General features: G+C 35.4%; 2 protein-coding genes across 3 annotated transcripts; one reads left to right on the top strand and one right to left on the bottom strand.

Annotated features, from left to right (window-relative positions):
* Positions 1-76: 76 nt before the first annotated feature.
* LOC132551352 (ADP-ribosylhydrolase ARH1-like) lies at positions 77-14652 on the top strand. Of its 2 annotated transcripts, none has more exons than XM_060215491.1 (12): positions 77-136; positions 4735-4914; positions 6044-6097; positions 7010-7120; positions 7604-7667; positions 8300-8356; positions 8723-8844; positions 9325-9430; positions 9664-9843; positions 11274-11324; positions 13085-13187; positions 13518-14652. In XM_060215491.1, exons 2-12 carry the CDS (start codon positions 4740-4742, stop codon positions 13908-13910), a joined length of 1416 nt encoding a protein of 471 aa, XP_060071474.1. In that variant the 5' UTR covers positions 77-136; positions 4735-4739; the 3' UTR covers positions 13911-14652. The 2 variants fall into 2 exon arrangements, with proteins under 2 accessions (XP_060071474.1, XP_060071475.1); XM_060215492.1 differs by lacking the exon at positions 77-136 and adding an exon at positions 645-678.
* A 3144-nt stretch (positions 14653-17796) lies between these two features.
* LOC132551387 (uncharacterized) lies at positions 17797-21302 on the bottom strand. Its single transcript, XM_060215528.1, has 2 exons — positions 21255-21302; positions 17797-19821 (listed from the first exon to the last, which is right to left on the bottom strand). The coding sequence occupies exons 1-2, from the start codon at positions 21300-21302 to the stop codon at positions 17797-17799; spliced, it is 2073 nt and encodes a 690-aa protein (XP_060071511.1).
* Positions 21303-27955: the final 6653 nt, after the last annotated feature.

Raw genomic sequence — 27955 nt, 5'->3', positions numbered from 1 at the left:
TATCACAAACCGAAAGCAGGTCAAGTATTTATAGCAATGAGCTAAGTTTACTTGCTGGGTATTTATTTCCGAGTGGGTCGGCGAAGAATTCACACTGTTTTATAGGACAGATACTACGGATACAGACAGTCGACAGGTATGTTTACTTCACATATTTGACTAACTACAGATTTAGAATTATAGCACTAGGTGGTCCAGTGTGTTACCACGGACTTTTCGGGTCCGAACTCGCCCCACCAGCTTATTGCGATTTTTTAATATAGATATTACCAGGGACGTATAATACAGATTAGGGTAGTATAATTCTGTATTATACGTCCCTGATATTATTATAAAATAATTACACAAACACACAGAGCTTTTAAGTAGGCAAATATAGAGTGATTATGTTCCAGTTTATGAGGAGAACTATATATAACTACATGTACATGTAGGATGACAGCTGATTTCACTGCAGAGACAATTCGGCCGAAACTCGATACCTGAATTACATGCATGTATACATTGTGTGTACGTTCATAACATTCCGTCAAACTTCGTCATGATGAGTAACAACTATACTTGTATAATTGGTGGTGGCTAGATTTGAAAAGATCTGTAATCGTCTGTGTAGAGGCTAGGGTCTGTTTACTAAACCTAGTCCTATATGTTTCTAAATTTCTTCACCTTGACTTCATGGTTGGTAAAATATATGTTGTATTTACACAAAGATAGATAAAAAAACATGTAAGGGTGTTCAGAACATTGTTTAATCTTGATTTAAAAATTTTAAGGGAAGGTGTCTCAACCCCACTGTTGGGTAGAGATCTAGATTTCCAAATGTTAAATTTACAATTATTTTTCTGAAAGCATGACTCCTGATATTATTCCAGATTCTGCTTTTTTATACCTTTTTAATTTGTCCCCTTGTGTTTTGATTACAAATATCTGATGCTGGCAAAACTGACTGGTTTACTGTTCAAAGTTTTTATAAACTTTTACCCTTAATCTATATATGTTCCAGTGTTGGCAGATCTAGATTCTTTATTTGTTAGGGTACAAGAGGTCTTGTGCTGATTGAGCTAACTTGGATGCACATCTCTGGACCTTCTCTAAAGTAATAAAACTTTTTGGGGCATATAGGACTATACAGTAGTAGTATAGTTTCAAGGAATGGGCACATTAGTTATAAAGTATTAAAAAAAAACATGTTCATTCATACAGCTGAATGTTTTAAGTATCAATCCCACAGTCTTGTTTGCTTAAGCATTGTTAACATGCTCACTGAATTTTAAGCTTCTCTCACACCACAATACCAAGCTCTCTTTCAATTGTGATGGTGGTCACTTTTAGAGTGACCTAGATGGATTTTAAGATGTTTACATTTGTCAATATTTAGCTCCATTAGCAACTTGTCTGTCCAGCTACAGACCCTGTCAGTGTCCAGTTGCAGTGATTAACCATTCTCATTATGATCTGATGATCAATAGATCTTAGCATCATCTGCAAACATTTTAAGCTTCTTGTTAAGAGTGTTGTTTAGGTCATTCAGAAACATTGAAAAGAGTACTGGCCCTTGAACAATGCCATGGAGAACCTGACAAGTAACTTGTTGTGTAGTTGACTGGTATCTGTTGATACTTATTTGAAGACTTATATTATGGTGTCAATTTGTCATTTTTGGTTTAGAGCTACTATCCATTTTTCTGGTGCTTCTAAAAGTTGTGTGGTAATGGATTTGCCTCTTCTGAAGCAATGTTGGTTTTCTGTTTTGAGTTTTCTTGAAGATGGTTTACAATTTCATCCCAAATTGACTGGTTGCATTTCGCTTCCCTTTTATAAAAAAATTGCATTAACTCAAGCATGTTTCCAGTCAGAAGGTAATTTCCTTTACTATAATGATGTTTTAACAAGTATCTCTTGTAGCATGATGATTTTGCTAACTGCTTTTTTTTTTCTCGAAAACAAGGATGAATTTGACTTTTCAATTTTTTGGAATTCATTTGTTTTTTCCAGTTGTTTTTTTTATCTCTTTAGTTTTTCTTTTAAGCATTGTTTGCTATGTTTCTAGCTGCCTTATACTTATTGTAGTTCTCTTCTGTTTTAAAATGTTGGTGGTTTTTCCAGAAATTCTTTCCTTCTGATTTTATCCTATGTTTAAGTTGGTTGACTGATCCATATTACACATACTGAAGCAGGAAGAAGTAATCACAAATGTCCTGCCTTGCAGGGACTTTCCAGGTATATCATGGAAAGCCCCAGCCAGTCAGAACTTCTATACATAACTGGTAAGATGACCTGCACTCACAACTTCTACAGTGCTATAGCCATATAACCTAGGTTCTTTAATCAACTCCAACAAAGCCTAATCTCATAGGGCTTCTACTTGAAATGGTCAATGGATGTCCACAGCCCTGATGGGGCTTAAACTAGCTACTTCTCATGTTTTTCATTTTTCCCAATGGCTAAAGAGAAATTCCCACAAGTCCAGACAAGTATTTAAGTGACCTGGCCCCACTTGTATAAAACATCTCAACTTGAGATTTCCTCAAGTCGAGATTTTCCTCAGCTAATCTCCTCAGAGGAAATCTCAAGTTGAGATGTTTTATACAAGTGGGGCCAGAGCTCTCAGCTTTCAACAAGGCTAAAGGGAAAGTGGAAACTTAAGTTGATCTCAACTTATACACTGATATTACCTGTTTGTATGCTTGAGTTTTCTGGTTTCTATATCAGGGATTTAATTTTTTTTGTTTCTTAAAGAAGATTAAGAATATAAATGAAAAGTAACAACTGGACAAAGTCTGGATGACTCGGTTGTTGACGAGTGTCTGTCTTATTTCTAACGTTAATGGTTCAGGTCCCTGTCTGGTAGCTGTATCAGCCACCTTCTGTTGGAGACAAACTTTCTCCACAAAACAGCAAGGACATCTTACCATATCTTTGAAGATCTAAGAAATAAGAAAATGAAGTGTTAAAGTAATACAGCATACATGGAAGTATCCTGGAAACATTGAATAAAGAAAAGGACATCAGACATAGATAGTGCATATAATCATATTATAGCACAATACTTTCAGTGCTAAAAGAACTATAATACAATTTCCATTAGAATATATACTTTTATAGTTAACAAAAGGCTAAGTAAAAGGCAAACTAGATGCTTGACATTATCATTTCTTTATACCACCATTTAAATGTCTTGTCAGGACAGTTGAAATACCCCGGACATCTAGGTGACAGGCGAGACATTCCGTGATCGAACCCTGGACATTTCACCATTCCAGTTTCCTCCCACAGTAAGAACCCTCACATGCCTCCATCGAGGCCAACAAAAGTGATAAAAAAAGTTGGATAAATGTTGTTCCAAACTTGTTTTAAAATAAATCTTATATATTTAGTTGAAATATGCAGGAGCAATATGGTTACTGTACAAACTAAAATATCTAGACAAAATGGACTGTACAACATCACTACAAAATACCTACTGGTGATGTAGGGCCAAAGTGGACTGTACAACATCACTACAAAATACCTACTGGTGATGTAGGGCCAAAGTGGACTGTACAACATCACTACAAAATACCTACTGGTGATGTAGGGCCAAAGTGGACTGTACAACATCACTACAAAATACCTACTGGTGATGTAGGGCCAAAGTGGACTGTACAACATCACTACAAAATACCTACTGGTGATGTAGGGCCAAAGTGGACTGTACAACATCACTACAAAATACCTACTGGTGATGTAGGGCCAAAGTGGACTGTACAACATCACTACAAAATACCTACTGGTGATGTAGGGCCAAAGTGGACTGTACAACATCACTACAATTACCTACTGGTGATGTAGGGCCAAAAGAATTAACAAAATTTAACCTGTCAACATTAACAATGGAGACTTCAAGGGGACGATCAAAATGTACAGGATTTAAAACAGAATTTATGATATGCAGGAATCTTCTTTGATGAAGCTTTTTAGTAATGAATCTGTGAGATATGCTTCCAAATTAGTGACCAACATCCACATTACATTGATATTTCAATGAAATGTATCTCTATTCGGTACAATTTGTCATTTTTGAGTCCAGTGTAGAGGAGCTCTATCAGCTCCTGTATTGGAAAATTGACATTAATGTTTACAATTGAAATATCTGATAATGAAAAACTGTGTAGTGAAATGGTTGACTATTCGAATGAATTATCCACGACTAACATTGACTCTGTAGGTAAAAGAATAGTGATTGGTGTTAACTTCTGCTGTTGGTGTAGTAAATGATTCTTTAAATTACGTAATAAATTAGATACACAGTACTTCACAAAATCATTAAATACAAATAGACCCTCTCTCTGTATGTGTGCATGTGATTGTATGATAGTAATACAATTGTAAATATGCCATCTTGAGTATTGTATATATGTGTGTGTGTTTTATTGTAGGGAAAAGACTTTGTAGAAGTTGTATAATTTATGTCCAATTCTGTTGCGGTTGAAATGTAATGAAATCTGTTAAAATCAGAATCAATACAATTTACCTAGAGATGTATATTTGTATCCACGTAACTACAACTTTTCAACATTTACAGTTGTGTAGGGTAGTATGATATTATTAGTACATACATTTATACTTCTCGTGTATCAATACAAAAAGTATTGCTATCTAGGAATGACATAAGGAGACATACTGAGACCTGCTTGATTTAACTTATTTTGACTTGGATGCTGATGTGTATGTCCTTTATATTTTTCATTGCAGAGATAATGGCTGACAGCCAAGAAATTGATATAAGCCAACGTTACCAGGCATCCATGGTTCTCAGCGGAGTAGGAGATGCATTAGGATATTATCATGGTCGATGGGAGTTTTGCAACAGTGGCAAAAAAATTCATAAGGAACTTGAAGAACTTGGTGGCCTGAAGAAGATAAAAGTTGCATGTAAGTAACAACGTCATAGGATTGGATCTGACTAAAATGGGAACTCAAATAACTCTGTATCAAAACAAGATGTGTTTATGAAACATTATGCCCCTGGTTGCAACAAACTTCTGAAGTTGTACATTACAACAGTATTGTGCAAGGCATGTGCTAATTGGGTATACACTTTGTGTGACATCATTGTAGAATGATTGAACAGTTTTATTTGAATTGTTAAAATTGTTCAAATGTAGGTCAAAGGTCACGATCAAGGTCATGTGGTCAAAGCATTTGGAACCACAGGAAAGATCTTGTCATAAGGAACACACATGCGTAATATGAAAGCCCTACTTCTTATGGTGCAATAACTATGGGCAAGGTTAAAGTTTACAACAGACACACAAACAGACGGACAAACAGACAGACAGCACAAAAACATCATGCCCAAAATTTTCAATCAGGGAGCAATGAATAACCTAAATTTAACCTAAATTTAAAATGTGGACTGAGATAACCTTGAAGAAATGTTGACCCTGATAACTCAATATCAAACATAGGGACTCTGATGTGAAGATTAGTATAGTGTATAGTTGAAATACAGACTCTGATAATCTTGTTTAAAAAAGGACTCTAATGACCTGCAGTTCAAATTTGGATTCTAATAACCTTGTGAAAATATTGAACATGATATCTAGTTAAAGCATGCACTCTGATAACTAGTACTGCAAATATGGGATCCGTTAACCTAGATATAGTAGCTCACGTGGCCGAAATGTCACGCATGTCAAATAAGTTCTGCACAACAACAAAAATTGAAGTTCAACAAAGTGTGTGAAAAGAAATTATGTTGATCCATATTCAAGGTCACAGTGAGAACTTTTATATGAATTGTCTTCATTGACTAAGACATAATTTGAATCCAAATGGTTTGAAATTTTGATGCATTTGTGAAAAGTGCAACAGAAGTCATCAATTTTTCCAATGCCATTTCAAGTTTTTCTCTTCGTCAAAGAACCTCTGCATTTTAATTTACCAGAATAATTTGCTATAAACTTAAGAAAGATCTTTCATAATGAAGGGAACTCTTATTAATTCAGTAATGGTGTTTTATTAAATTTCATAGTTATTAATTTGATGACTTTTATTTCAGTGCCAGCATGGAATGTGAGTGATGATACTGTAATGCATTTAGCAACAGCTGAAGGTGAGGTATACAACAATAGGATACAGTTATGGATTGATGAGGTTGATACAAGGATGTAAATGACAGTATCAATAACATTTACATTATAAAGTTGGATTTTAACATCCTATCATTTTTGTTTTAGTTCTATCTTTTTCGTTTTTGTGGCATGGAAGGGGCGAGCTACATGAAATATGATATTGTCAAATGCTATCTTTTTCTATCTTGTCAATAGGTACTTGATTAATATTAATTAGAATGATAATGGGAATATTCTAATATGATAAGGTAAGAACCAAATGACTTATTTTTTTGTACAGATAATTGTGATTACATTCTGTACCACAAGAATTTCATTCAGCATCCATAACTATGATGACAAAGATATGAATGAGATAGTACTCAGGATAAACATCAACAAATAATTTTTAAAATGGAAGTTGAAGTTAAGTTTTTTCTGTCTGGTTTAATTGAGACTCCTGATAGTAAATCTGACCCTTTTTTAGCCAAACATCACCAGTTGGCTGTTCAAACCACCTTTCGTTGTTGGTTCATTGTCTTTCTAGCATCTGTCATTAGGAATGATAAGAAAGATAAAAGACATTTTATTATATTGAAAGTTACCGATTGTTATCTCTATTTCTTGAGAAATGCTAAATAGGTCGTTTTCAAATTTCATGTCTCTGGCTGTGTATCAAACATTTGGGGACTTATGGGCAAATATTAATGGCCGACTGACAGCTTTACCTGAGTTTGTTATAGTTATTCGTTAGAAGAAATGGGTTGATGATCTTGACATTTTAGACTATGGCTACCTGTCTACTCAATGGTCAGTTCACCAGACTGGAATGACAAAATTGGTATTTATATATATGTGAATTTCCTGAAAAATTCAAAGCAATGTTTGGTAAATATTAAGTCTTTCTTTTCCAGCATTGACTAAATGGGGCCATGAGAGCGCTGATAATGACAAAACACATCTGTATTCTCTTCTCGCTCAAAAATATATTTCCTGTATGGGTGATATGGGAGGACGAGCTCCAGGTATGTATTAGTGATAATGTGCACAAACATTATAGGTTTCCTACCCTGTCTGTTACTGATACATCAAAATGATATGATTTTTTCAGCTAAATTACTATCTGACCTTGTATTTTAGTAATGCTAATCATCGCTCCTCACTTCAGTCTAAACCATCTATTTATATTATCTCAGTTGATATACAGATAATGATATCTCTAGTACAGCCAATGAGATACTGTTGCTTCCCTGATACTGCGGACAGATACACACCAATGTATTCCTGGAACCTAAAAAGCTAATTTTATCATAATTTTGATATCATTTTAATGACATTTTAACTCAATGAGCATTTTCAGTGATTCTTAGTGTAAATTGTATACAGGTCTGCCATATTACCAAAATTAAGGGAAAAGTTGTGATTAGAATAATCAAAATGGTTATACAAAAAGCAGCCTTTAAAAACATTGTGTATGTGTTTGATTTCTGTTTGATGTCTGTTTGTAGGGATGACATGTATGGGTGCTGTAAGATTCTTAGCATCATCCTACAAAATACCATTCAATCCGAGGTAAGATACTCTAAAAAACTATTCTGATTATCAAAAACAGATTTTTTCTTTGTTTAGAATAAAAATTTATTTGTTATTGCCTTTTGTCTATTGCCATTAATCCGTAGACAATTTAAAAATTTGACCAAAAGTGCCACGTCAATAGGTAGGATCATTTTTAGGAAATCTCTCCTCATACTAGCTGGTGGTTACCTCTCTGAACAACTTATGGGAGGCCTACTGCATGCAATTGGGGTAAATTTTTTTGCCCAAGGACATAACCATGACAACACAGACTGGTCTGTTTCTCAGCTGCCAGTGAAACACAAACTATCACAGGTAGGGAGCATTTGAACACTGAATGGACTTCCGATAAATACTAACAAAGAGAGTTAGATAGTGAAAATCATCACAATTTCTCAACAGTCACCTAGAGCAAAAATCTTCTATTAGCTCTTCTTTTAATGTAAGCCAAGACCAAACCTGTGTGGGGATCATAATATATACTCTACTAGAGACTGACCCAAGGGGAGGGATTATAAAGAATCACCGAGGAATCCCCCCATCCACCCACAAAAGAGGACAAAGGACATTTATCTGGTTCGACACAATAAGTGTGTTGTTAATTCATTAGTATTTCTATTTTATTCCAGAGGTGGAGGGTGTGGAGCTGCCATGAGAGCCATGTGTATTGGACTGCGGTATCCAAGGTATTGTCATACAGCGTATTTATATAGTGATATATAATATTTTCTTTATGCTATCTGTGCCCTAGTTACTTACATATTGAAGTAATTGATGGCAATCAACAGAATCTCAGTTTCTCAGACAGTTAGTTACATGACATTAATATACATAATATGACATTCCAGCAGCATTTCATATTAACTTCCAATTAGACACCTAACTGGATGGTAACAAAAATCTCTAGTCCCTGGACACCACCACAAACAGGACATGATTGAAAAACTATGTACTGGTATATCTACTACATTGACACCACAGGGAATTAATCTCAGAGAGTAACCATTCATAATCTGTTAATCTTATCATACAATTTGGTTGCTGTTTTCCAGACCTGAAGACATTAGTGATTTGATTGCAGTCAGTGTGGAGAGTGGGCGGATGACCCACCACCATCCAACAGGGTACCTCGGAGCCTTTGCTGCAGCCCTGTTTGTCTCTTATTCTATACAAGGTGCAGTGTCTTTTGTCACTGTACCTGTAGATATTTAGTATGTAGTTGTATCTTCAGTAAATGGTGTTGTTATGTAGAACACTGTATCTTGACTAGAACTCCACCAGTAATCTTCAACAGCTAGTTTCCAGGAAGGACATATTCTCATACATAACATACTAACCAATGTAATTTCATGGTCAAATTTAAAAAGAAATATTATTTTTATTCAGTAAGTATCTAAGTTCAAGGAGCCAGGGAATTTGTTAGAAAGTAATTGCAAATAATTTAACTACAATTGTAAAGTTTTTGATTTCTAAATAAGTAAACATGTCAAAGTGTGTTGTATAGTGTACATCATGGAACATTTTGAGGATATGCTAGAAGGGTCCAACCAATTAACAAAAATTATCTTCAAAACTTACTATGTAGTGGTGCTTAGCCTGCAGTTAAACATAGCTCTCTTGGCTGTACCTTAATTTAGCCATATCTGGATTTTAGGGAAGCCCCTAAGGAGCTGGGGAGCAGCCTTGCTGAATGAGCTGCCTCAGTGTAAGGAGTATATCATTAAGGCTGGACACTGTGTAGAAGAAAACACCATTGCATTGTAAGTTTTGTGTAAGACATTAACTTGGCTACTGTAGTGATATATTTTCAACTGCTCATTTATGTCAAAAAATAAATGAAGTGTTTGTTCACACATTCATTACTGTCCATGAGGGAAAGTACCTGAGGGTATATGAAGTACAAAACCAAATTTTCGTGTCAACATGTCCTAGATGCAATGATCAAAAAAAATTGTTCAGAAATTTTAGATTTTTATTTAATTATTGATTCAAGGAACAATGGATATTTCAAAGATGCCTGGACAAAGTATTTGAAGTTGCGTGGAATTCTAGATGGCACCTCTGAGCCTGTGTTCCCAGAAAACTACAGTGTGGAAGAGAGGGACAAATTTGTGACCTCTGTCAGCTTCAATGGATGGGGTGGAGCAAGTGGGCATGACGCTCCAATGATTGCGTAATTATCATCTCTCAGGTTTTTATTGTAACTTTGATTGAATAACTTGTCATATCCTGTTATCTTTACAGAACCAGAGAATTGCAAAAGGTTACCCTTTGTTAGTACTTGTTCCATTATATTTTGAGACTGATCAGGAAAACAACATTTTTAACTGGCAACCATATTGGATTTTGGCAGTTGAAGTTTGTAAATACTGTTTCTGAAGAAGCACCAGAAGGATATTCCTAAATCTTGATGTGAAAGCTTCCTCTAATCCCTAATTATTGCTATTTATTGAGAAAAAAATGGAAAGATATCCAAAACTTGATGTATAGATTCCCCTTGATTTCTTGTGGCATCACAATTTTGAGAGTGATCATGAAAATAAAAAGGCTGACAGGTGGCCATCTTGGATTTTTACAGTTGAAGTCTATAATCGCAATATATTAAGAAGTATTGGAAGGATACATATACTGGAAATTTGGATTCATAGGTTTGCCTTGGTTCCCTTGTTTTTCCTATTTGATTTTTTGAGACTGATCAGAAAAATAAAATGGCCAACAGGTGGCAGTCTTGGATTTTGACAGTTTAAGTATGTAATTGCTGTTTCATAAGATGTATCTGAAACTTAATATGTAGAATCCCATCAGACGCTATTATGCCTGTTCAAGTTTTAATATGATCCAAAAAAAAAACTAATGACAAATTGTTTTTGCTCTTTCTGGAGAAGTACTGGATTGATCTTTCTCAAATTTCGTATGTAGGTTCCCCTTTGTCCTAGTTGTGCCCTTTGAATATTGGACTGGCAGAAAAACAAGATGGCTGACAGGTGACCTTTAGTTAATAGATTTTGACAATAAATTATTGTTACTGTTATTTTTTGGGAAGTGCCGGTACTGTATTGATCTTTTTCAAATTGATTCCCTTTGGTCACAGATTTTAGGACTGATCAGAAAAAAACTAACTGATAGGTGGCCATCTTGGGTTTTGGAATGAAAGTTTGTTATTGCTTTTTCTTGGATGGATCTTTCACTGTTATCACATGTTCATTCCCCTTGGTCTCTATCTGATAGGCATCATGGGTTTTAACAATGGAAGATTGTTATCACTTTCTTGGGAAATACTGGAAAGATTGCTAGTTGTAACATTTGCGGAATGTTCAAATTTCAAATTATTAAAAGCAATAATAAGAAAGAATAGAAAATATCGGATAAAATTATATTCTAAAAGAACAAAAAATAAAAGTCAGACAACAGTGGGCATCAAAATATCCCTCTGGTATCTCTTGTTTTGCTTGTTTCCCTATCAACACTATAATTCATGTTAGAAAATGTCATCACTTATATTGTATGAGGTTCTGAATGAATAACTCTCTATATCACATCATCAATGTAATGTCTGACAAACATTTATAGATGATTTAATGTTGTCCCTCTCTCATCCCACAGGTATGATGCTCTCCTTGGCTGTGGTAATGACTGGGGAGAACTTTGTAGCAGGTAAGTCTGTATTCAGTCAGGTGTGGTTATGGCTGGACAGAGTTCTGTAGCTGATAACTCTGATGAGTCAGGTGTGGTTATGGCAGGACAAAGTTCTGTAACAGGTAAGTCTGTATTGAGTCAGGTGTTGTTATGACAGGACAGAGTTCTGTAACAGGTAAGTCTGTATTGAGTCAGGTGTGGTTATGACAGGACAGAGTTCTGTAACAGGTAAGTCTGTGATGAGTCAGGTGTGGTTATGACAGGACAGAGTCTGTATGTGGTAAGTCTGTAATGAGTCAGGTGTGGTTATGGCAGGACAGGGTTCTGTAACAGGTAAGTCTGTATTGAGTCAGGTGTGGTTATGACAGGACAGAGTTCTGTAACAGGTAAGTCTGTGATGAGTCAGGTGTGGTTATGACAGGATAGAGTCTGTATGTGGTAAGTCTGTAATGAGTCAGGTGTGGTTATGGCAGGACAGGGTTCTGTAGCAGGTAAGTCTGTAATGAGTCAGGTGTGGTTATGACAGGACAGAGTTCTGTAACAGGTAAGTCTGTGATGAGTCAGGTGTGGTTATGACAGGACAGAGTCTGTATGTGGTAAGTCTGTAATGAGTCAGGTGTGGTTATGGCAGGACAGGGTTCTGTAGCAGGTAAGTCTGTAATGAGTCAGGTGTGGTTATGACAGGACAGAGTTCTGTAACAGGTAAGTCTGTAATGAGTCAGGTGTGGTTATGACAGGACAGAGTCTGTATGTGGTAAGTCTGTGATGAGTCAGGTGTGATTATGGCAGGACAGGGTTCTGTAGCAGGTAAGTCTGTAATGAGTCAGGTGTGGTTATGACAGGACAGAGTTCTGAAACAGGTAAGTCTGTAATGAGTCAGGTGTTGTTATGACAGGACAGAGTTCTGTAACAGGTAAGTCTGTAATGAGTCAGGTGTGGTTATGGCAAGACAGGACAGAGTTCTGTAACAGGTAAGTCTGTAATGAGTCAGGTGTGGTTATGACAGGACAGAGTTCTGAAACAGGTAAGTCTGTAATGAGTCAGGTGTTGTTATGACAGGACAGAGTTCTGTAACAGGTAAGTCTGTAATGAGTCAGGTGTGGTTATGACAGGACAGAGTTCTGAAACAGGTAAGTCTGTAATGAGTCAGGTGTTGTTATGACAGGACAGAGTTCTGTAACAGGTAAGTCTGTAATGAGTCAGGTGTGGTTATGACAGGACAGAGTTCTGAAACAGGTAAGTCTGTAATGAGTCAGGTGTTGTTATGACAGGACAGAGTTCTGTAACAGGTAAGTCTGTAATGAGTCAGGTGTGGTTATGACAGGACAAAGTTCTGTAGCTGGTAAGTCTGTGATGAGTCAGGTGTGGTTATGACAGGACAAAGTTCTGTAGCTGGTAAGTCTGATAAGTCAGGTTCGGTTTTTATTGGACAGACTTCTGTAGCAAGTTTCATGTAGTAATTTCTGTGCTGTATAAATCAGTACAAATAAATAACAACAAGTTCACATCACACACATTGGCTGAACCCCAAATTTTCAGTGATGGAAACCATTCAACCAAACAACCAACTATTCATCACTGACATTCTTTGACATGGCACGGTAGATGATATTGGGTTTGCCATTTTCATTGAAACAGTGAAGAAATTAGAGTTGAAGTTAACATCAAGGTGATGATGTCTGTACCTCAGTGTTGTTCTGTTAAATATCCTTCAGTGTGATTAGGTTGGTAAATGTTTGATTAAATCTTTAATCTGAAATTTGTGGCTGTGTTGACAGGTCCATGTTTCACAACGGGGACAGTGACAGTACAGGTGTGATAGCCGCTGCATGCTATGGAGCCATGAACGGATTTGCTGGTGTTCCGGAAAATCTTTTCCGTGTATGTAACTTATTACAATGTAGATACAAATAGTTTCATACCCAACATACCCAACATATCGAAGCAACACCAGTTAGTAAGTTATTTATTGGTCTAATACTTTTGCCTCTAAGGGTGAGGCATTATTTGGATAATAACAACATGTGTGCTTTAGAAATATTGAAAATTACTCATTTTATAAGTCATTTGAATTGAATTTCGAGGAATGAACTTGAAATTTTGGGTGTTAAAAACGATTTTTTGTATAATGACAATGGGCTTTATTCAGCATTTTGTAACAGTATTGACATTGAATTGAAGATTTGATTATATTGCAATTTTTCTTTGCAGCATTTGGAATACCGAGACAGGCTGCTAAAAGCTGGGAGAGCCATGTATTTGTTGAGTCACACAGATGAAAATGTTTCATTGGCTGATATTAATGAGGACCGATCCAAATCTCAAGGTTTACTTTCACACATCCAGGAACATGAAGAGTTAGCTGAATCAAGCCCTGGCCAAGGATCTGATGTTGCTAGTTCACAAGCGTCAGAACATCAAACCACAGAGGTTGTCGACTCTAGCCAAGGATCTGATGTTGCTAGTTCACAAGCGTCAGAACATCAAGCCACAGAGGTTGTCGACTCTAGCCAAGGATCTGATGTTGCTAGTTCACAAGCATCAGAACATCAAACCACAGAGGTTGTCGACTCTAGCCAAGGATCTGATGTTGCTAGTTCATAAGCGTCAGAACATCAAACAACAGAGGTAGTCGACTCTAGTCAAGGATCTGATGTTGATAGATCACAAGTGTCTGAACATCAAACAACAGAGGTAGTCGACTCTGGCCAAGGATCTGATGTTGCTAAGTGATGTTGTTAAGTGATTACGTCCCCAAAAGAGACATTGCTTACTGAAGTGTTAAACTTAGGTTTAGCAAGCTTTGGTTATAATACCAGTACTTGTGCTAACATACAAAGGTGGTGGTGATCAAGTATCTCCCATATCTTGTATATAACAATCTTTTCTCCCAGCATTGTATGTTTTGTATAACCAGACGTCCAATACAGTTAGCAAATGGCAGTAACTTTTACACTAGTGTTACCATGACAAAAATGGACAAATACTCAGCCAGGAACAAGATTTTTTCTACCACCAATCATCACGTGGTGAAGTACATGTAGGTATAGACAACTCCAACTGGGAGGTACCTATATGCATATCATTCACCTTATTTAATGTGTTATTGGTTATATACAATTTGTTATCTGTTATTTTCTGGGTGTTTTTTGTTTCATTTTTTAAACACATATTGATATGTTTATATTTTACAAGAAATAATAGGGGCCTATGTTGTGTGTTATCTAATTCCATTAAAAATACACTGGAAATTGTATAGTTTAATAAATTATTTAACATATTGACTTTGTTAAACATACACTTCATTGATATTGTGATGATTACAAAACTTTAAGAATTATTTTTGAAAGAGGAAAGTATTCTTGTTTTTATGCACATACTGGAGGTTAGATCATGAATTTTATCATTTTAACATTTGACTTTTGTCTTGTGGTAAAATGGAAATTCATGATCAAATCTCCAATATATGTATAAAAACAAGTATACTATCCCCTAAATATCATGATATTTGAGTTTATATTTCATTACAAGTGTTTCTTATTACACTTACTAATGGTGCTTTCTTTTACCTAAATTCTTATTGTATATTTGCCACTAGATATGTATGAACTAAATATGTTTTTTTATCATACATGTACCAGTGTCATTGTGGTGTATATTCTGGCCCTTTAGTATATATCCTGACACTTAAGTATATATCTTTACACTTTGATATATATTCTGACACTTTGGTATATATCCTTACACTTTGGTATATATCCTGACACTTTGGTATATATCCTGACACTTTGATATGTATACTGACACTGTGGTATATATCCTGACACTTTGGTATATATCCTGACACTTTAGTATATATCCTGACACTTTGGTATATATCCTGACACTTAGGTATATATCCTGCCACTTTGGTATATATTCTGACACTGTGGTATATATACTGACACTGTGGTATATATCCTGACACTTTGGTATATATCCTGACACTTTAGTATATATCCTGACACTTTAGTATATATCCTGACACTTTGGTATATATCCTGACACTGTGGTATATATGCTGACACTTTGGTATATATCCTGACACTTTGGTATATATCCTTACACTTTAGTATATATCCTGACACTTTGGTATATATCCTGACACTTTAGTATATATTCTGACACTTTGGTATATATTCTGACACTTTAGTATATATCCTGACACTTTGGTATATATTCTGACACTGTGGTATATATCCTGACACTTTGGTATATATACTGACACTGTGGTATATATCCTGACACTTTAGTATATATCCTGACACTTTGGTATATATCCTGACACTGTGGTATATATTCTGACACTTTAGTATATATCCTGACACTGTGGTATATATCCTGACACTTTGGTATATATCCTGACACTTTAGTATATATCCTTACACTTTAGTATATATCTTTACACTTTGGTATATATATTCTGACACTTTGGTATATATCCTGACACTGTGGTATATATCCTGACACTGTGGTATATATTCTGACACTTTAGTATATATCCTGACACTTTGGTATATATTCTGACACTGTGGTATATATCCTAACACTTTGGTATATATCCTGACACTGTGGTATATATCCTGACACTGTGGTATATATCCTGACACTGTGGTATATATCCTGACACTGTGGTATATATACTGACACTGTGGTATATATCCTGACACTGTGGTATATATACTGACACTGTGGTATATATCCTGACACAGTGACTTTAAACTAAAGTTATCACTTAAAAATATTGTACCTACACTGCACCTAAACACACATTACAAAAATCATCATCAGAAGCAAAATTTGGCATAAAGCACAGATAGTACTTATCTATACATGATCGGTAATATTAGATTTTGTAATTGTAAATTTTAACAAATTGAATTTTTCCAAATATTGAAAAATTTACTCTTATGCTTTTTATGCATTTTTGTATTTTGTTTTACAATAGTCTTTTACTATGTAGCATCCACACAAAGAGAACTTACAAATAAATGTCTTCTTAATGAATTAACAGGATTTACTGATGAACAAGATGATCTTGTAATACTTATGGTCAGTAACATAGAGAATGCCACAGGGTATTAAGAAGTGATGGAAATTAATCACTGATAACTGTATGAATATAGTGTTTGTTCTATAGATAGTAGAGGATGTGCTTTATGAACAAGAAGTTTCCCTCCTCTGTGATATTTATACACTGTCCATTCAGTACTAAATTACCATGGTCGGGCAGATTTTTTTAAAATACCTGGGGAAACATGTTAATGTTATCAGAACTTCACTGGTGCAACCCCTAACACAGAGGAAGAGATGTGCAACACTCTATTATCTGAAGACCTCCACAACTGTATGAGACAAAATTTAAGCAGGTATGCTACATCCAAACACTCCTTTACTACCTGTAGGCAATGCTTTCTGAGAACTGTCCTAGATTGTCAACTATGAGATATTCGTGTGAATTCTTTCAAACAGCTTATAAGCATGGGATTCATAGTATCTTGAAATGAAGGGGGTATCCGATATATTCAAATGAATGACCTTGGACCTTTCATGGTCATCATATCAATTATTTTAACATTTTTTCTTCACTGATTGAAAGAGGTATATTGTAAAGAGCAATGAATCCGAGGATGAATGGCTTTAGAAATTTTTATTGCAATTGTAATTTGTCAGGTGTGCACTCTATTATATCTGTGGTCTGACTGGTCTGTCGTCCATCTGTAAATAAGTCTTGTTATAGCTATTTCTTTAGAAGCATTAGATAGATCTTTCTCAAATTTGATATGTAAGTTTCCATTGGTCCCTTGGGAGTGATAAAAAAATGGCTGACAGGCTGTCTTGGATTTTGACATTGAAAGTATGATATTGTTATTTCTTGAGAAGTACAAGGTATATTTTTTCTCAAATTTCATATGTTGGTTCCACTTAGTCTTTAGTTATGTCCTTTTCGTTTTGGATTATTATCACTGTTTCTTAAGAGAAACGTTCAAATTCCATAAGAGTAGAAAAGATGGGAAAATATCCAACTTTTAAAGAACAAATAAAGACATACAATGATGGGTGTCAAGATCCCTCTGGGATCTCTTTTTCATTTTCTTGATTGATTGGTGAAATGAAAAAAAAAGAGTTGTGATGAATATTTAAACCAAATATACTGAAGGTTTTCAAGGGGTTCTATGTTTTGTTGTTTTTCAGAATAAATAAAAATTACAAATAATTGAGATAAAAAAGATATTAAGAGACAAAATCATAGTCTATGATGACTGCCATAAAGATATCCTTTTGCTTCACACTTTTAATTAACAAATGAAAATTTGTTTTGGTGATAACAAACAATAACTGAATTATTGATAGCATTACCAGTATCATTAAATTGTTTTTCTTCAATGAAAAAAAAACAAAACAATTTTTGCTTTATACAATGCTTTATCAGATTGAGGACTACATCATTTTAATACACGTAATACAAAATGTTGTTGTGACCATCCCAACAGGAGCGTTTACCATCACACAGAGCTATTCTGTAGTGACCATAGCGGTAGTGCACATTCTTGTCTGCGTAGATCTCGAGAATATGCTGATGACCATTGTTGAGACTGGTGTAAACTGCCACGGTCTTTCCTGCTTCCAGATCAGCAATATCTTCTTTGGAGAGAATGATCTCATGCTTATGCATTCCAGGAGGAGTCATGGCTGTTGAGGATGTGGTGTAGCGCTCCTCTTTGTTGGTGTTACCCTCAATGCTGTGAACTGCGTCAGGTTTGGTATGGAAATAATTGGTGTTGACAGCCATGTTCATAACGAGCTCCTTAAGGGCATCTAGTTCCTTATAAATAGCATTTCCTTCCTGATGTGTTGGGACCACTGGGTATCGTAGTCTGATGTTTCCAACAGTCGGTATTTCACGTAGAATTGTCTGAAAACCAGATGGTACAACCTTATGAGCATGTCCTGATCTGTCGGCAACATAATGCCCTCCAACTGCCTTAGAAAAGAATTCAGCTGGAGTTAAGTAAAAGTTATCTTGGTTAAGGCCAAGGAAGGCCTTTTCAGGAGTTCGTCCATTATGTCCATGTTGATTAATTGTGTTTGCTGGGCTCTCATGAATATTGCCTGGATAAAATTGCAAGTTGTATGGGTTCCAACTAAGAAGTGGAGTCAACCATACAATTTCCAGTGGAAGAGCGTAGGTGTACTTAGCAATAAATTCTGTACAGTCCTGTTTATGTGTCGTTCGATTATATTGACAAGATTTGTAAGACATAGGAGCCACCTTATCTTGTGTGGTTGTCGCTACCCAGAGAGATTTGTCAGCATACCCGCGATTGATAATTGTTGTTCCCATAGCTCCCTTCTGTGCCACACGGTACCAGTGGTGGTAGTGGCCGATGTTGAGCGGTGTGTCATTTCTCGGAATATGAGCATTGAAAGCAGTAAGGCCAAAAGACCCACCAGTGATATGAACAGGGTAATTATCCTTCCCAGGAATTTCTTCCATGATGGCATCAAGTGTTGTGTAATGGGTAAAGGTTGGGTCCTGTTTACCATATCCAATGTCAGCATATAATGTCCTTGAAGGCCTGCCATACTCTCCTAGTTCAAAACGTGCAGCCTTTGATCGCGAGAAATCATATAGACTCTGATTTGCGGAAAGTCTGGCTGCCAGGTCATCTTTCACAAAAAATGATGCTAGCTTGAGCTCCTGTTTGATTGGATGACAAACGATACGGGTATCCCAGTGTGCATAGAGGGCAGTTCCATTAACTACTCTCATGATTTTTGTAGGATTAAATGGATGACCATCTTCTAATCCCTCGTTGACCAAAAACTCCGTTGTATATGCTTCTCCCAGCCACCTGTTCTGGTTATGGGCAGCACCGTCAATCCATGCACCTTCTAAATAACAAAGTACTGGCTTGAAGTAGCGAGTATAGTCACGGATTTTCGTGTCTTGCTGTTTGAATGCTCTAAAGTATTCTCTCATCTCGGCAATCTGTTCAGTGATATTGTGCTTGGCCAAGACAGAGTGTGGCACTTCCGGGTATGGAATATCCTCAGTCTTGTGCCATTCTTTACTGTTCCTGCTTGGCATTTGTAGTCGATAGTTTTGTGCGCGTAATCTGAACTCAACACCATTCATAACAAAGACATTAGTGCCAATGTATAAAAGACGATCTCGCGTCCAGGCCTCTCCAAAATCTGCCAGAATCGGGGAGGACACTATATCATTAAGATAACTCCGTGTTCCCCTGTTTTTAACCATTTTCTGCTTGATACCAGAGTCGCCATCGGATCTGATTCGTTCTTCCACACCAAGCTGCTGCATCACCATCTGACGGGAAATGCCCTCTAATGTCTGTTTCATGTCTGCCAGCTGGACGTCCATTGGATTCATTGTGGTAGTGGGTGTGGTTGGTGCATGTGTTGCACAGACACCATAGTGCAACAAGCACGCTAACACTAATGTTATGGCTATCTGAAAATTAAAAAAATCACATTTATTAATTGGTGTTTATGTGAATTTTAACATACACAATGATTAATCGTTAAAATATCACATGCTTCCGTAGAGAAAAAAGAATGCAGTTATATTTCTAAAATATTATTAGAACTGTTGATCTGTGCCAACAATTATGTAAAATAAAAAAGTAATCTAAAATTTAACAGAGGAAGGCAAAGTCTGTTTTTTTTCTAGACGATAACTGGGAACTGGAATTGGAGACAAAAATATAAAACAAAAAGACAAAGAAAATCCATATAAGGAAGTCTAGGGACATGGACGATTTGAATAAAGGAATTAATATAAGATCACAAAACAAAAAGGAAATAAAGAGCAAAACAAAACAAAAAAAAAACCAAACCAAAAAAAGAAAACTTCGATAGAACATCAAGTGGAATTGAGATGCACACAAGTAATAGAATGAAATCAAAATAAACTAAAAAGATAGAAAAATAGGAAAGACAACATGAGGAATCGAGGGGACACGGAAGGGAAACAAAAGACCACAGGAGGAATCTAGGGGACACGGAAGGGAAACAAAAGACACAGGAGGAATCTAGGGGACACGGAAGGGAAACAAAAGACACAAGAGGAATCTAGGGGACACGGAAGGGAAACAAAAGACACAGGAGAAATCTAGGGGACACGGAAGGGAAACAAAAGACACAAGAGGAATCTAGGGGACACGGAAGGGAAACAAAAGACACAGGAGAAATCCAAGGTATATTGGACGGAAATGGAAAGACAACTCGAGGAGTCCAGGGGGCATGGACGGAAATGGAAAGACAACTGGAGGAGTCCAGGGGGCATGGACGGAAACGGAAAGACACTTATTAGCCAACCATCTTTACCGAACACACAAAATGGACAATCCTATAGCATGTGTAAAGATGATGTGGGCACGATGTACTATATGCATGATGTGTGCATGATGTGTACAGTTTTTGGTGTGCTGTGTGTTACTGTAGCTGTACAATTGTATTTAGATTTAGATCATAGGATAATAAGATAAAATTCAGGATAAAATCAGGACAAAATTGTTACATATGTATTGTTTGGGGAATTAGAAATAAGCAATGAAAACTCCTGTCATTCGCATGTAATTTTGTAAACTCCTTTGATAAGCAATGTTATTTACATGAAACATATGAAACATTTTTTTCACTGTAAATTTCCTTTGCAATGAAATTCTGTTGATCATAAAAATCTGTTTGAAGAAACAGAAAATAAAATCTAAAAAAATTAAAGTTATTTTTTAATATGAAAGGTTTTAGAATAAAATTCAGAAATGTGTGTTAATTTTTTTCATTTCCTACTCATACATAAAAAACATAGATATCCTGCATTATGAAACAACATCCAGGAAAATCACCCCAGCGACAGAGAGAGAGACATGTTTGTCCACCTACCATGATAGCTTCTGCTCCCTCCACTGAATACAAACACTTTGAGGTCATGGTGGGTTTTTATTAATTATTTATCTTATCAAACACCAGGTGATGGTAAGAATCCTTGCCTCATCTAGTTCACCTTAGATACAAGACAGAATAGTGACCAAACTGATAAATTCATGTATGTTTCACGCGCTGAAAGAGTGTCAATCGTATAAGTCAGTGAGGTCTTAGATATGAAATCAAAATTATACAACCACTTTTTATACCATAGCTATCAATTAATGTAGTCCTAAAATTTCAGTCGGTCAGGTCTCCCAGCTGTACTACCAGAGGGACTAAAGATTTGTCTGTCAGTCAAGTCTCCCAACAGTACTACAAGCGGGGACTATAGATTTGTCTGTCAGTCAAGTTACCAAACAATAGTACTAGCAGAGGGACAGTAGGTTTGTCTGTCAGTCAGGTTTCCCAACAGTAATACCAGAGGGAACTATAACTATGTTTGCCAGTCAAATCTCCCATAAATACCACCAGACCTGAAAAGGTCAAGAGGACCTATAGCCTTTGTGTTTGGTCAGGCGTCCTGTGGTATCAGCTCCTCTAGTTCCATTTATAAATTTAGCTCAGACTTGCGTGTAATGATCCTGAGAATGTTCTTACCAAGTGATGTTATTAAAACTTTCGGGTTAGTTGAACTGTCAATATGGCCACAGTGGCTGTCATCTTGAAAAAAACGCATTTTAAGCCTCTCCAGTTCCATTGGTTTACTTGCTCTACATTTGGTTGAGATGATGGGGAAAGAAAGCCAAGAAAGTGTTATTTTATTGCCGCATCAATACTTCACATGGCAGCCTCCGCAGCCATTTTGTAACTTGATTTTGCAGTGATGGCCTTTCTAAACAACGCCTTTACAAAGTTCTCAAAATCCTTCCCGTGGGATTCACCTTAAGTTTGTCTGAAATCATTTTGAGATGCTTCTGACCAAGTGTTGATATCTTCAGGGTCAGTCGAATATCAAATATAACTACTATCTTGAAAAACACATTTTAAACTTCCACTCCAGTTCCATCAGTGTTGTCATGCTGAAATTTTGTGGGAATGTTGAAAATCCAAAATGTAGAAAGCGTTGTTGGTTTTGTTACCGTAACTGCTAATATTCAAAATTGTTTTAATCATTAAATAATGATTTACATTACCACTACTGATTTTATATCATGTACAGGTCTTTATGGTCAGTCAACTATTAAGGTCCATGGGTACCTTTTGAGACTGTACCTGTCTTCATTTTTTATATAATATATTGTAGTATGTTACCAACGCTCACCAAATTTAGATTTGAGTGCATCCTGTTACCTACATTCACCATTGTTTTTATGTAAGTACCTCTTTCACCTACATCATTTTGTGTGGAGTACCACCTGATACAAATATTGAATTAAGTAAGCAAGTACCTGTGATACCTTCCTTTACCATTTTTTATGCAACAACCTCCAATCACCTACACTCTCTGAATTTCGAATGTTACCTTACCGAATTATGAAACGGAAGTTAATTAATTGGTATTGCTAATTTTATAGGTAAATTTCACGTGTTTTTTCATTAAGAAGAATATTAATGGAACTGATGAATTATTGAAGGCTCTTCCTGTTTGTTAATTTTGTCATATCAATAACACACATCCGTTAAAATGTGTTAAAATTGAGAGTTTTTATGAGGAAAAATAATACTGTTTTGTGTCTAACATTTGAGCTATGAAAGTAAAGGCATATTTCACACAGTGTGATTCTTGATCTACATTGTTTTTAGTATGTGTGTTTATGAACATTTTTGTATCGATAATTGTTTGGGAAATAATCAAGAGTTTAATGATTATAGGATTTAAAACTGTCACCAAACATTTATTTTCTATAGTAAGTTCTGAGTTCCGTCAGCATCAATTCAAAATACAGTTATTCTCTGGAACATTTAACAAAGGGCAATAACTCTGTAATAAATTGCTAGCCTAGACGTTGATACACTGTACATTGTCTTAGTATGACCTATGTATGCCTTCATTATCCTGGTTCAAATGCAAGCAAAGCTATGATTCCGACATGGAATTTTAGCAAAGGTCAATAAATCTGTAAATAAGGAATTGTGGGTTTTTAATTTAGTAAAACCACCTAGTGTTGTATTCACCAGGCTTTATGATCCTTGCTTAACTATGGTCGAAGTTATGTTCTGCACATGGAAAGGACAGACGGACGGATTCACAAAGTGGCAAATATATGTTCCCATGAAAATGTTCAGGGAGTGTAACAACAGCATTGTATTCTACTGAATTATCACGTTCCCTAATTTACCATCCATCACATTTATTTCAATTAAGGTGATAATTTATATCATATTTTTAATTTTCCTTTTTTAGCTGTACTTCACACTTTTAAATATTAGAAGTAACAACTTCAAATTTATTTCAGCTGATATAACCAAATTTGTTTTCAAATCTAAAATGAGAAATTTTAATGACACATTTTAAAGCTGATGAATTCTGAAGTATACACATATCAAATTCTTTTAATTTGTCTTATTTTATGTGATGATGTAAGAATTTACATTCGTTAATAGTAATCTATATCTGTAAGTTGACTATGCTGGTAGATGTTGGTTTTGGTCACATGTACTAAGCTACCTGATTATCTTGACCGTATGGAAAGTGATACCAGTATCACTGGCCACCAGCTGGACAGGCTGATAGTAAATAACAGTCGTCTTGTATCTTGCAGATGTTTTACTAGATCTATTTGTTGATTTGTACTCATTTCAGGTCACCTGAGACATACTCTTGTGTAACCTTAAGTGATAGCTTTCCGGTCACCTTCTGACTTAAGTGTGGCCTTTTACGCCACCTTTCAATGAACTGTTGACATTTGTTTCCGAAACTGTTAAACACGTTTTTGAAAAAAGTTATAGAAAACTTTCCATAGAGAGGTAAATTATACTTGTGAATGATTTGATTCCTGATGCCTGGGAATATTGTAAATTCCCCTTCATTGATAAGCTTTCGCTGCAGATACACCAAAACGTTTCATACTTCTGCTCAAGATAGGTTCTTATATCCAATATTGTTTAAGGTATCTCCATGAACTTATTTTGATTGTCATTCTGAAGGTCTAGTAGTGTTTTTGCTATGATAGGAAATTTCTTTTTATGTCTCCAACGTAAGAGAGAGAAGTCAGTATTTCCTGCGATACAGTTCTAACTAATTGTGTGTTCTTGTTCTGTATTTTTCCGCCATAAGATTTCGTATTTACTCACCATAAGATTTCGTATTTACTCGTCATACGATTCGGTATTTACTCGTTATATAACTTGGTTAAAATCAATGCCCATCAACTGCAATCATCATCATGTAACTGTAAGGCTATTAAAAGTAATTTTGCATTATCAATACTGAAGTAATCATTGTACAGCTGAGTACAGGTGGAGTTTTTAAGTGAGGTTTGCATGATTAGACCAACCACAAAACATTTCCTTAAGCAGCTGTAAACTTGACTTGCAGTTATGAAGACCACTAATAGTTTTTGTCTGGCATGGGACAAATCACATGGTGAGATACAGGTGTTATTTTTCCACCGGCAGAGTTATCATGTGTGTCATACTCCAAATTGTTAAAGTGCTATCATCACGAAACATGCTTAATGGTTATATATGCATGAGCATGTACAAGTTTTCAATGAAGATTGTACATATACTTGACAATTGATAGGAATTTGTTAATTGTATCATGTTAAAATTTTGTATTTGGATCCACATTGAGCTTCATTTCTCTCTGAGTGCACATATTTGTGTTATTTGTATACTTGTATATTTTAGATTCTGCTAATTTAACATTCTCTAGAATTTGGCCATGTTAAAGTTTTCCATTTTAGACTTTATTTCTCTCCAATTACAAAAGCAATCATAACCAAACCTAGAATATATTTATTTATATCTGTTTGCTAATTCCTACACACATTTCAGATTCTTATTTTTTCTACTATGATATAGTGTTACTTGGACTTTGTTATTTTAACTGTGCCAAAGTTTTATATTTAGCTTTGTGTTTGGTTGTTTTCTCTCCTAGCACATAAGGCTGTAACAGACAGACTTGGAATACACATGTACTTATGTCTATGTATGATCATCCCAACACACATTTCAGACCTTGAATTTCTCCTACAATTTACTGTTAATTGGACAAATAGGATTAATTAACTGTATAATGTTAAAGTGTCCTGTTTAGCTCTACATTGAGCTGAATTTCTTTTTAAGTACATGTGCTGTCATAACCAAACCTACAATACACTGGTCATCTGAACAACTATTTTTGGTGAATAATTTTGCCGTTACCGAGTATTTCAAAGTTAGCTTGAATAACCAGATATTTATTGACCATGTCTGTCGAATATACCCTTCAGAATTTTAAATCATTTTACACCACAGACTCTTATATGTCAACCACATACCTCCATCTTTTCCTACAAAGAAATGAACATGGACAGCTTTCCACAAAGCTGTATGATAAGCATGACAATTTCAATTTCTAATTTCTTGATACTAACATTCCTGCATAATCAACCTATGTTGTTTACATGTCACAGTTGATTCAATATTAAGGGTTTGTTCCAAATATTTCAATTTTCATGAAAATTGCAAAAACTGATAGACACTCTCACAAAGCTGGACGTGTTTGATGCACATTGGTTTACCTGCTGGTTCCATTGTTCTCATTTAGGAATATGACATCACTGGCATGAATAGTCCCAGATTTATATGGAGGATGAAGCTGAAGAAGCTCATTCTTCTGAAACATCTGGTCTTAACCTGGTACTTTTACAGTTTCTGTGTAAATGGGGATTTTTTTTCATATTTTGCCCTAGTTGTCTTGAATTTGAATTTCAATTGTGATTCTGTTCACATGTTGGAATTTTTTTATTGTTTTTAGAAACAAAACAATTTTTTTCAAGATTTTCAGCAGAAATACAGCTATTAAATCATAAGAAAATGGTTATGCCTATTTGAACAATGGATATAATGAAAACAACATATTGCATAACTGAAGTAACAGGCATGAAAACAAGTTCTATACAAAAAACAAACATTACTTGTCATTGTTATGAATATTTATTTCTTCTCAATATAAATAACATATCATATCTTTGTTCATGACTTTATACAAATTGTACATTGCGTTTACTGGGATGCTTTTTGTTACAGATTTTTCTTATTATGCACTTTCTTCAACGTTTGCTTCATGAAGACTGATAGTTCTCTGATATCTCAATCCATCAAAGAAAAAAAAAATAAAAGACAAAAGACAGAAATTTTGTCAAATGGCTTATATAACCACCTCAGACCACACGTAAGTCATGTGGTCTGGAAAAGCAGTTTTTTCAATTCAATGAAGAGTACAAAGGTTCCACTAAATTGTGAATATCTAAATGATTTTGTGACAATAGTGTTTTCACGGCTATACAAAATATGTGTCCACACAATGTTTAATGATTCGTGTATATCAACACCTGTAACAAACAGATCCCAGTCTACAGTATCTTTATCACAGCGAAATTTTTTTCAAAGCACAGGTAGTATGTTCAGCACTAATACAAACACTTCACTAACGAAATGTGGGAAGAAGTCTCTTGGTCCAGTGTGTTAACCATCCAGGAAAACTGTTTAATTCTTGTAAATTTGGCAGCAAAAACAGATGTATGCATCCATCTCGTCATATGTACAGAGTAACTTGCATATCACAGAAATCAATAATAAAATATTCATAACTTAAACAATGTAGTCTTGGAAACAATTTTTTTTTAGAAAAATTACTGTCTGAATATTCCATTGGTGTGTTGTTACCTGCATACACAATCAACACTCTTCCAGGGAAATGTCTACTTGACTCCAGGACTCCAAAATAAATAACTTCTATTGATGATTCAGTTGCCTGTCTATTACTTTCTAAGCAGATACTTAAATTCTGTTGGTAGTACCCCAAAAATAAACCCTGCAGTCTTAGATAAGGTTAGATGCTTTACTGGAAAAGTATTATACAAAACCTGGAGTCTTGGAGGAGGATAAATGTTTTACTTGAATAACCCTTGACAAAACTGGAATCCTTGAGTCCTGGAGCAAGATAGATATTTTACTGGAATAGCCCTTTTCAAAACCTCAAGTCCTGGCGTCGAAAATTTTCATTGCAAAATCAATGTATGTGGATTACTTAGGACGTGTAGACCTATCTGAAATTGATGTTGAAACTTCCATATCCTTCTATACATATTTCACATCAAGTTGACTATTGATATTGATAGAGTTTATATACAAAATGCACATAGTGATCCGATCTCCACTACATGTGCCACTTTCTCTGACTTTCAAAACAAGTGATTTGTATGATAAAACATATGTATAAAACACAGTTCAGGATACCACCATGATGTGATTGATCCCCAGATGTACGAATGTACATACCTTTTATTTTTTGTGACACCCACCATCTTTACAGGATTTCAAATGAGAAATTTATAAAATTTCTCATTAAAAACATTTCATGAAGGAGCACAGACCATCTAAACCTTTACTTCAAAAGAAATTAACACTAGAAAGTGACCCTTCAAATACATTTCAATTTTATAACTGAATATTTTGTTTTTCAGTCTCCTTTACAACACCAGCTCCAGAATTATCAGAAAGATACA

The sequence above is a fragment of the Ylistrum balloti genome, unplaced genomic scaffold (assembly GCF_031769215.1).
Source record: "Ylistrum balloti isolate Yb309-2 unplaced genomic scaffold, AGI_CSIRO_Ybal_v1 Utg370196, whole genome shotgun sequence".
Lineage (NCBI taxonomy): Eukaryota > Metazoa > Mollusca > Bivalvia > Pectinida > Pectinidae > Ylistrum > Ylistrum balloti.
Note: the sequence above shows the minus strand (reverse complement) of the source record. Positions and strands in the feature narration are given on the sequence as shown.

Excerpts from the sequence above, each read along its gene's own strand:
- LOC132551352 (XM_060215491.1), top strand. The coding sequence starts at position 4,740 with ATGGCTGACAGCCAAGAAATTGATATAAGCCAACGTTACCAGGCATCC. Across the intron at positions 6,098-7,009 it reads GCATTTAGCAACAGCTGAAG|CATTGACTAAATGGGGCCAT; the intron begins GTGAGGTATACA and ends TTTCTTTTCCAG. Across the intron at positions 9,844-11,273 it reads CATGACGCTCCAATGATTGC|GTATGATGCTCTCCTTGGCT; the intron begins GTAATTATCATC and ends CTCATCCCACAG.
- LOC132551387 (XM_060215528.1), bottom strand. The coding sequence starts at position 21,302 with ATGACCTCAAAGTGTTTGTATTCAGTGGAGGGAGCAGAAGCTATCATG. Across the intron at positions 19,822-21,254 it reads AGGGAGCAGAAGCTATCATG|ATAGCCATAACATTAGTGTT; the intron begins GTAGGTGGACAA and ends TTTAATTTTCAG.